At 50.5% G+C, this 10,481-nt stretch overlaps 1 protein-coding gene across 1 annotated transcript; it reads left to right on the top strand.

Annotated features, from left to right (window-relative positions):
• The first annotated feature begins 747 nt into the window (after positions 1–747).
• On the top strand, positions 748–8,799 carry LOC101602246 (HLA class II histocompatibility antigen, DM beta chain). Its single transcript, XM_012947358.2, has 6 exons — positions 748–1,008; positions 4,126–4,407; positions 6,741–7,025; positions 7,325–7,441; positions 7,600–7,635; positions 8,487–8,799. The coding sequence occupies exons 1-6, from the start codon at positions 954–956 to the stop codon at positions 8,501–8,503; spliced, it is 792 nt and encodes a 263-aa protein (XP_012802812.1). The 5' UTR covers positions 748–953; the 3' UTR covers positions 8,504–8,799.
• Positions 8,800–10,481: the final 1,682 nt, after the last annotated feature.

The following is a 10,481-nucleotide window of genomic DNA, read 5'->3' as shown; positions in this document are numbered from 1 at the left end:
AAATAAAAAACACAAAACAACAACAACAAATTCAGAGTTGCGCCGGGGCACTGAAGGGGCGGTAGGGAAAAGCGTCTGGGGAGTTGAGAGTTCGGAGGAGGACGGGCTCTGTGGGCCCGGGGCCAGCTTTTCACCACGGGCTCCCGAGGAGCGGTGCGCCCGGGGAAGGCCGAGCGCGTGGGAGGACAGGGTCTCCCGGTCCCAGAAGCCGCTAGTGTGGCCGAGGAGGAAACGCAGCTTGGCCAGCGCAGACCGAAGAGGCGGTGGCTGCCCAGGAAGGGATTTTCCAGGTCCCGTCCTCGGTCTCTCGGTAGAACCGCGTCCTTCCTGCTGCAGACTTGCTTTGACACGAGACAACTGTGGCACGCTCCGTGGGCCCTCGCCTTTGTCTGCAGCCCTGCCCCTGCCCGGGAAGAGCCTTGTGCCCTCCTAAGCCCTGGACCACAGGGCACACCAAGGGTGTAAGTGCCATCTTCCCGGGGACCGCCCTTGCAGCGACAAAGGAGAAATATTCTAGGTGGAAAGGCAGGAGAGGGGAAGGCGAGCCCAGTGGGCAGTTCAGGCTGCACCCATCGGTCACGGACGTGGGAAATCGCCCACACAGCGGCTGCTAAACGCAACCAGAAAACGATGAGTCCAGGCGCGCGGTCCGCAAAGCCTAGGGCAGAATGGAGTTTCCCCAGTAACTGATGATGCTCTCCGAGGCGCTCGGTGATTGGCCCCCACATCTGCCCCCGCCTCCCTAGCCAGTCCGACGGCTGGGACCCTGCACTTGACTGAGTAGGAGTAAGTTGAGCATCTGGGAGCTGAGTACCCCCCAGCTCACTCCTCAGTGTGTGGAGCTCGTTTATCGAGCCTGGGGCTCCCAGAACAAGAGAGGACCCAAGGTCCCCGCAAGACTGGAAGAGCTGGTCCCGGGGGCCTGAGCTGCCCACGGCTGCACGCGGCGGAGCATGGCCGCACTCCTCCCGCTGCTGCTGGGCCTCGCCCTCGGCTGCACGGGAGCCGGTAAGGACTTCCTTTCGGGGGCCCTCCCTTCCCCTGCCACTGTCTTTGGGTAAGGCTGTCTGTTTCGTTAATGGGCTTGAACACCCGATGCCAGTTGGTCTCCTGACTAGTGTTCTCGTAGCGCTTTCCGCTGCACTTAGGCAGCGACGTTCACAGCGGTCAAGCTGTTTGGGTCGTGCGTCCTTTACCGGAATGTGCTGGACGCGGCCTGCCTGTGTGCTGCTGCAGCTGCGGACCGGCAGAGGGCCTCAGAAAGCTGTACAGACACAATTAATAACTAAGAACAGTCTCAAGCCTTTCGTGGTGGCGCACGCCTTTAATCCCAGCACTCAGGAGGGAGAGGTAGGAGGATCGCTGTGAGTTCGAGGCCACCCTGAGTCTCCATAGTGAATTCCAGGTCAGCCTGGGCTAGAGTGAGACCCTATCTCGAAAAACCAAAAAAAGAACATGGTCAGCATAGAACAACGTTGACTCTCTTGGCCTTTCCTTCTTTTCTTCCCTCCCTACTTCCCTTCCTTCCTTCTTGTGTTGGAGACAGGGTCATGCTATGTGGCCCAGACTGGCCTTGAACTCATGACAATCCTTCTGCCTCAGCCTTGCTACTATTGGGATTACAAGCGTGTGCCACCACACTTGGCACTTGACCCTTTATCACCTCTCAGGAGATGCTGCCTGAGACAGGAACTATCCCAATAGACTGCCTTCTGGAAGACCTGCCCTTGGGCCGATGTCTCGCTGAAGCCGGCGGGTGCTCTTGTGAGGCCTCACACAGAGGAGAGCATGCGAACTGTCTTCAGTTCTGTGTTCCTGACCGTCTACCTGTGTTCACGCATGTCTACCTGTGTTCCTGCACATCTACCTGTGTTCACGCATGTCTACCTGTGTTCACCCATGTCTACCTGTGTTCCTGCATGTCTACCTGTGTTCCTGCATGTCTACCTGTGTTCACGCATGTCTACCTGTGTTCACCCATGTCTACCTGTGTTCACCCATGTCTACCTGTGTTCCTGCATGTCTACCTGTGTTCCTGCACATCTACCTGTGTTCACGCATGTCTACCTGTGTTCACGCATGTCTACCTGTGTTCCTGCACGTCTACCTGTGTTCCTGCACATCTACCTGTGTTCACGCATGTCTACCTGTGTTCACCCATGTCTACCTGTGTTCCTGCACGTCTACCTGTGTTCCTGCACATCTACCTGTGTTCACGCATGTCTACCTGTGTTCCTGCACATCTACCTGTGTTCACGCATGTCTACCTGTGTTCCTGCATGTCTACCTGTGTTCCTGCACATCTACCTGTGTTCACGCATGTCTACCTGTGTTCCTGCACATCTACCTGTGTTCACGCATGTCTACCTGTGTTCCTGCACATCTACCTGTGTTCCTGCATGTCTACCTGTGTTCCTGCATGTCTACCTGTGTTCACCCATGTCTACCTGTGTTCCTGCATGTCTACCTGTGTTCACCCATGTCTACCTGTGTTCACCCATGTCTACCTGTGTTCCTGCACATCTACCTGTGTTCCTGCATGTCTACCTGTGTTCCTGCACATCTACCTGTGTTCACGCATGTCTACCTGTGTCCACACACATCTACCTGTGTTCCTGCATGTCTACCTGTGTTCACCCATGTCTACCTGTGTTCACGCATGTCTACCTGTGTTCATCCATGTCTACTTGTGTTCATGTACGTCTACCTGTGTTCAAAGGCCTGATGCCTCTGATGAATGTGAAAGTTAGTCAGATTTTATTGTCCTTGGTAGAAAAAGTGGAGTTGGGGTTGGGGAGATGGTTCCGCGGTTAACGGTGCTTGCTTATAAAGCCTAATGGCCAGGATTTGACTCACCAGTACCCACTTAGAACCAGATGCACAAAATGGCACATGCTTCTGGAGTTTCTTTGTGATGGCAGGAGGTCCTGGCATGCCTATAGTCACTCTCTCTATCTGCCTCTTTCTCTCTGTTTCTCACATAAATAAATAAAATATTAAAAAAGAAAGAAAGAAAGAAAGAAGTCACCACAGGCCACTGAGACTAAGGGGTCAGCCTCGTGTCAGACATCAGTCAATAGTACTAGGACCCCAGGCTACCAACTTCTCTCCAACTTGGCTACACACCAGAGCTCCTATGACCCCTCTTCCCACTCCCAGAGCTGCCTAATTTCCTGGAGACATTCACAGAACCTAAGAAAATGATTTACTGTGTGTGTGGTGGCACATGCCTTTAATCCCAGCACTGAGGAGGCAGAGGTAGGATCACTGTGCGTTTGAGGCCACCCTGAGACTACATAGTGAATTCCAGGTCAGTCTGAGCTACAGTGAAACCCTCGAAAACAAAACAAAACAAAACAAAAACCAAACAAACAAAAAAGAAAATGATTTATTTACTGTCTCTGGTTTATTACAGAAATTTAAAACATATTTTATTTTTATTTATTAGAAAGAGAGAGAGAGAGAATGAGAATGGGTGCACCAGAGCCTGTAGCTACTGCAAACAAAGTCCGCATGCATGCACCATTATGTGCCTCTGGCTAACGTGGGACCTGGAGAACTGAAACAGGGTCCTTAGGCTTCTCAGGCATGCGCCTTAACTGCTAAGCCACCTCTCCAGCCCATCTCTTTCATTTTGATGTCATCATCTTTTCCTCCTATTACGAGGGTCTCTGTGTAGGTGGTAGCAGGCACTGTGAGGTCATGGATGGCCAGGCCACTTTGTGTCTGGACAATTGCATTGTAAGGAGTCCTACCCTTCCTTTGGCTCTTACATTATTTCTGCCACCTCTTCCACAGTGGACCCCGAGCCTTGGAAGGTGTGATAGAGATGTCTCAGTGCTGAGCACTCCTCTGTGACAGTCTCTTACTTAACCTGGAGCTCCCCGCTAGACTGGCTGGCCAGTGAGCCCCAGCAGTTCTCCTATCTTCTCCCTCCTCAGCACGCATTCGAGGAACCCATGGGCTTGCCCGGCTTTCTGCACAGGTGCTAGGGGCTGAACTCTGGACCTTGCGCCTGAGCAGCAAGTGTTCTTACCCACCAGGCCGTCTCCCCAACCCAAGACCATGCTTCTGTGCGCTATGCTAACAGCAGACATCCATTTATCCTTTCCTCCGCTGCTCCAGGTGGCTTTGTGGCTCATGTGGAAAGTATCTGCCTGTTGGATGATGATGGGGTTCCAAAGGACTTCACATATTGCATCTCCTTCAACAAGGACCTGTTGGCCTGCTGGGATCCGGACGAGGGGAAAATGGCCCCTTGCGAATTTGGGACATTGGCTGGGCTGGCCAACAGCATCGTGGATTACCTCAACCAGGATGAACACCTGCTCCAGCGCTTGCGTAATGGGCTCCAGGACTGTGCCACACGCACCCAGCCCTTCTGGGGGACACTGACCCACAGAACACGTGAGGAGAGGAGGTGTCGCGGGCTCTAAGGAAGTACAGGCAGGAGAGTGGAGGACAGAGAAGATGCCCCAGCACACACGGGGTCCTGAGCAGGGAAGGGGCAGGAAACACATGGACATAGAATACAGAAAGGGAGGACGGGACATCATGGGGGAGCACGGTGGTTAATGAGGGTGCGACAGGTAGAAAGAAGAGGAGGAGAGGGGGCTGGAGAGATGGCTTAGCGGTTAAGGCTTTGGCATGCCCATTCTCTCTCTCTGTCTCTGTCTCTTTCTCTGTTCTCACTCTGTCAAATCAATCAATCAATCAATCAATCAATCAATCAATCAATCAATAAAAGAAGAGAAGGATGGTTCAGTGGTTAAGGTGCTTGCCTGCAAAGCTTAACAACCTAGGTTCGATTCCCCAGTGCCCACATAAAGCCAGATGCACATGGTGACACTTCCATCTGGAGTCTGCTTGCAGTGGCTGGAGGCCCTGGCATTCATTCTCTCTCCCTCTGTCCTTGTAAATAAATAAAAAGAGAAGAGGAGGAGAGTTAGCAGCACAGGTTGCAGCATCTCGAAATGCAGTTCAAGTTCAACCAGGTGATGTCTGATTGCTTCTCTCCAAAGTGTTCATGCTTCTTTTTTATTTCATTTGAGAGAGAGAGAGAGAGAGAGAGAGAGAGAGAATGAATATGGGTGTGCCAGTGCCTCTAGCCACTGTAAACCCCAGATGCATGTACCACCTTGTGCATATGGGTTTATGTAGGTAGTCTGGAATTTAACCTGGATCCCTTGACTTTTGCTGGCAAGCACCTTAACCACTAAACCATCTCTCCAGCTCTTCACGCTTTTTTAAAAAAATGTGTTTGAAATACTTACTAGGCAAGTGGTCTACCACTGAGCTATAGCCTTGGCCCTTTTTCATTTTGAGGAAGAGTCTCACTAAATTGCCATGCTGGCTTTGAACTTATTCTGTAGCCCAGAGAGGCCTTGAACTCATGATCCCCTGCCTCAGCCTCCTGAGGGCTGAGATTACAGGCTTGCACCTTGAGACCCATGTGCTCTTGCCTTGAGACCCATGTGCTCTTGTCTCTTCACCCCAGATGTTGATGTTCTTGATTTGGAGTGGGCTGGGGTTTCCTGGGATCCTGATGCAAGCCCTCTCTCTCTCTCTCTCTCTCTCTCTTTCCCTCTCTGTCTCTCTCCCCCCTCCCCCACAAATACCTTGCAGGGAGACTGGCTTAAAGCTTGTAGTGTGAACTTTGAAGATCTCCATAGGGCACAACAGTGTCCTAAGATGTCATTTTTGAGCTGCCGTTCTCCATCTGTCTGGCTGAGCTGCGCCCATTGAAAATGCAAGTCCCAGGCGCCAGACAAGGACATAGCATTCAGGGACATGGGCTAGAGAATCCGCGTTTAGACAGAATTTCTTGGATTTAAAAAAATATTTTATTTATTTATTTATTTGACAGAGAGAGAGAGAGAGAGAGAGAGAAATGGGCATGACAGGGCCTCCAGCCACTGCAAACAAACTACAGACGTGTGTGCCCCCTTGTGCATCTGACTTTTGTGGGTCCTGGGGAAATCAAACCTGGGTCCTTTGGCTTTGCAGACAAACGCCTCAACTGCTTAGCCATCCCTCCAGCCCAGTTTCTTGGATTTTTTTTTTTTTTAAATTTAAGATCTTGTTTAAAAATTTACCCAAGGTAATTACCCGAGGTAAATAGGATAATCTCCTGCAGAGAATAAATTAGTAAAATGATGAGAGTCTCATTGTGAGAGGTGTGATGGTATGTATATGCCTATGATCCCAGCACTTAGGAGCTGGAGGAAGATCAGAAGTTCAAGGTCATCCTTGGCTACATAGTGAGTTGGAAGGCCAGGCTGGGCTGCATGAGACTGTCTTCAACAAAACAAAACAACACAAAAACTAAAACAAAACCTTCAGTGTCATTATTTGGACTACCCTAATGTTAAATTTAAGAGTTCAGCTTATTTCTCTAAAGTAACCAAGGAGAAAAGGCTTTGTTTACTTAGTAAATCAACTTCCTAAGCAAGCTTTGATTATTATTATTATTACCTTTGCAAATCCAAAGTCAAAGTCTCTCGTGGCCGTTTACTTGTGGGCTTTCATGCTAAGGGCTGCATATAAATGAAAAGACTGCCGAGCAGCCCACAGCCCAGACCCAGCGCTGTCCAACTGAGATCAAACACAACTCTGAAGGAGACAAGAAAGGGGCAAGGCAAGGCCAGCAAAGCCAGAGTCAATTCTAACTGCAGTCGAAACGGAACAGGAATGCTACCTTCCTCCCTGATGGCATCTGCTTTTCACCCCCTCCTGTGCAGGACCACCGTCTGTGCAAGTGGCCCAAACCACCCCTTTCAACACCAGGGAGCCCGTGATGCTGGCCTGCTATGTGTGGGGTTTCTATCCGGCTGATGTGACCATCACGTGGATGAAGAACGGGCAGCTTGTCACCCCTCACAGCAGCATCCAGAAGACGGCCCAGCCCAACGGAGACTGGACATACCAGACCGTCTCCCACTTAGCCTTAACCCCCTCCTATGGGGACACCTACACCTGTGTGGTCCAGCACGCCGGGGCCTCTGAGCCCATCCACCAGGACTGGAGTAAGTGTACGCAACATGCAAGCCCCTGGGGCGAAGGCGGGGTGATCCTGGAAGGCCAGCGCTCCGGCCGGGGGAGTGAGGTGCGGGCAGCGTGGTGGCACAGGAAGAGCCTGGCAGTGGGAAGCGAGTCTGAACGTGTCTCTGGAGGGCTGATGACCAGGGATGGGACAACGGGATAACCAAATGGAAGTGAGTCATGGCTGCTGCCGTTATGTGTGTTTGAGGTGGCAGTAAGCCGAGTTGCTCTGAGACTGAGTTATAGAGATAAGCTCTAGTAACTCCTTTTTTTTTTTCAATAGCACCAGGACTGTCCCCCATGCAGACTGTGAAGGTCTCCGTGTCCGCAACGACCCTGGGCCTGGGCTTCACACTCTTCTGCGTTGGTCTGATCAGCTGGCGGAAGGCCCGCTCCTCCAGTGAGTGGTCCCGGGGGCTCTCCCGGCCCTGCTTCCCTGATCTGCGCTCTCTTTCCCCCTGCGATTCCCCATCCCACCCTGTGTGTTGTGATTCACGCTTGATTCTTTTATCCACAAAGCCTGGTACAATCAGATAATCAAGTTCCTTCCTCTCCTAGGCTACATCCCTCTTCCTGGATCCAGTTACCCAGAAGGTAACAACTCCATTGGTCTGTTTGCTCACAGGTCCTTCAGAGGGGTATTGGGGGTGTTCAGGTCAGGTGCTTGTGGAAGGGCTAGTTACCATGAGGACCTGCCTTTGGCAGTCTGGAATTTTCTTTTTCTTTTTCTTGTTTTGGTTTTTCAAGGTAGGGTCTCACTCTAGTTCAGGCTGACCTGGAATCCACTATGTAGTCTCAGGGTGGCTTCAAACTCTAGGCAATCCTTCTACCTCTGCCTCCTGGTGCTGGGTTAAAGACGTGTGTCACCACGGTGGCTTGTAATTTTCTTTTTTTTTAATTTATTTTTTTTAAATTTATTTATTTGCAAGCAGAGAGAGAGAGACCGAGAGAGAAGAGAGAGAATGGGCATGCCAGGGCTTCCAGCCACTGCAAATGAACTCCAGACGCATGCGCCCCCTTGTGCATCTGGCTAACGTGGGTCCTGGGGAGTCGAGCCTTGAACCGGGGTCCTTAGGCTTCACAGGCAAGTGCTTAACTGCTAAGCCATCTCTCCGGCCCTCTTTTATTTTATTTTATTTTATTTATTTATTTGAGAGAGAGACAGAGAGAATGAGAATGGGCACACCAGGGCCTCTAGCCACTGCAAAGTTCAGATACATGCATTACTTTGTGCATCTGGCTTTACATGGGCACTGGGGAATTGAAACTGGGTCCTTAGGCTTTATAGGCAAGTGCCTTACCTGCTAAGCCGTCTCTCACCTCCCCCTGGACTTCCCAACATTACTGTGTTAAGGGCTCTGGCATAGGACAGTTCCACGGGCTTTAAATAGGGGGCCGGTTGGGAGATTGTCACCTTCACTGCTCCCTTTCTGTCTCTTCTGCAGGACAACACATTTCCTAGGTGCAGAAAGGCGCGACTTCCACCGAGGAGATCCAGGCTCTTAAGAATTTGCTGACGCGTTCCCCCGCACCTTTCCTCCTCCCCCCATTATCCTGGGCCCTGAGGTTTCTTTACCCAGTCCTCTGAGTTTCCCAGCACCATACCCTCCCGTGTAAATATGACCATCTTGAGGCAATTCATCCTGGGAAATATTTCTGGAGTGAACATAATTTAAGGAGGAGACTAAAGGGTGGCTTGGGGGCCACACGGTGCCACAGAGCTCACTGAGTTGCTGAGAAATAAACGGGTGGAACTTCTGGCTTTCCATGTGTTTTCCTGGGCCTTGGGGGAGGACCGTGGAGGTCACATCTGAGGCTGACCCTTTGTGTCTTGAGCAATGGAGCCAGTGCCACCTCTCATGTTCCCATCTAGACTGGAGGCAGGTTTTGTTTGTTTGTTTTCAAGGCAGGGTTTCACTCTAGCCCAGGCTGACCTGGAATTTACTATGTAGTCTCAGGCTGGCTTTGAACTCGTAGGAATTCTCCTACTTCAGACTCCTTCTGAGTGTTGGCATTAAAGGTGTGCGCCACCACACCCTGGAGAGAGAGAAAGAGAAAATGTGTGCACCAGGACCTTTAGCTGCTGCAAAGGAACTCCAGATGCATGCTCCACCTGGCTTTACTTGGGTACTTGGGAATTGAACTTGTGTCATTAAGCTTTATAGGCAAGTATCTTAACATCTGAGCCATTTCTCCAGCCCCAGGTTTTTGGTTTTGTTAACTCAAGGAATATGATATTTTATAACTAAAAAAATATTTAGGGGCCTGGAGAGTTGGCTTAGTGGTTAAGATGCTTGTTTGTGAAACCTAATGACCCAGGTTCGATTCCCCAATACCCACATAAACCAGCTGCACAGGTTGGCACATGAATCTGGAGTTTGTTTGTAGTGGCTAGAAGCTCTTGTATGCCCATTCTCTCTCTGTATCTGCCTCTTACTTTCTCTCAACTAAATACAATTAAATAAAAAAAATTTTTCAGGGTGTGGTAGCACATGCCTTTAATCCCAGAATTTGGGAGTCTGAGATCAGAGGATCAACATGAGTTTGAGGCCAACCTGGGACCACAGAGTGAATTCCAAGTCAGCCTGGGCTAGAGTGAGACCCTACCTTAAAAAAAAATTTTTGTTTTTTAAATTTGGGACTGGCGAGGTGGATTAGTGGTTAAGGTGCATGCCTGCAAAGCCTAAGGACCCAGTTCGTTTCTCCAGGTCCCACATAAGCCAGATGCTCATGGTGGCGCATGTGTCTGGAGTTGGTTTGCATGGCTAGAGGCCCTGGTGTGCCCATTATCACTCTCTCTCTCTCCCCCCTCTGAAGCTGCTGACCACCCCCCCAAAGTTCAGTGCTGCAAGAGCTCTAGAATGCTGAACCCTCCAGTGGGTGTTGGGGGGCGTGGAGAACAGGCATGTCCAGTTGCATGCACTACTTTTTGCATCTGGCTTTATGTGGGTACTGGGGAATCGAACCCAGGCTGCCAGGCTTTAACCTCTAAGCCACATCTCCAGCCTTGTCTTTTTTTTTTTAATTTTAATTTTTTATTTGAGAGAGAGAGAGAATTGGCTCACCAGGGCCTCAGCCACTGAAATCAAAGTCCAGATCCTTGTGCCATTTAGTGGGTATGAACCACCTTGAGCTTTCCTCACCTTTGTGTGTCTGGCTTATGTGGGTCCTGGAGAGTCAAACATGGGTCCTTAGGCTTCACAGGTAAGTGCCTTAACCACTAAGACAGCTCTCCAGCCCTGTTTTTTTTTTTTCTCAAGGCAGGCTCTTATTCTAGCTCAGGCTGACCTGAAACTCACTCTATAGCCCCAGGCTGACCTCAAACTCATACTGATCCTCCTACCTCCTGAGTGCTGGGATTAAAGGCGTGCACCACCACGGCCAGCTCTTCTCAACTATTAGTAATAGAACGATTCTGATTTTTTGCTCTTAAGTGGTGG

The sequence above is a fragment of the Jaculus jaculus genome, chromosome 8 (assembly GCF_020740685.1).
Source record: "Jaculus jaculus isolate mJacJac1 chromosome 8, mJacJac1.mat.Y.cur, whole genome shotgun sequence".
Classification (NCBI taxonomy): domain Eukaryota; kingdom Metazoa; phylum Chordata; class Mammalia; order Rodentia; family Dipodidae; genus Jaculus; species Jaculus jaculus.
The sequence above is the reverse complement of the archived record's forward strand: the minus strand, read 5'-3'. Positions and strand labels throughout refer to the sequence as shown.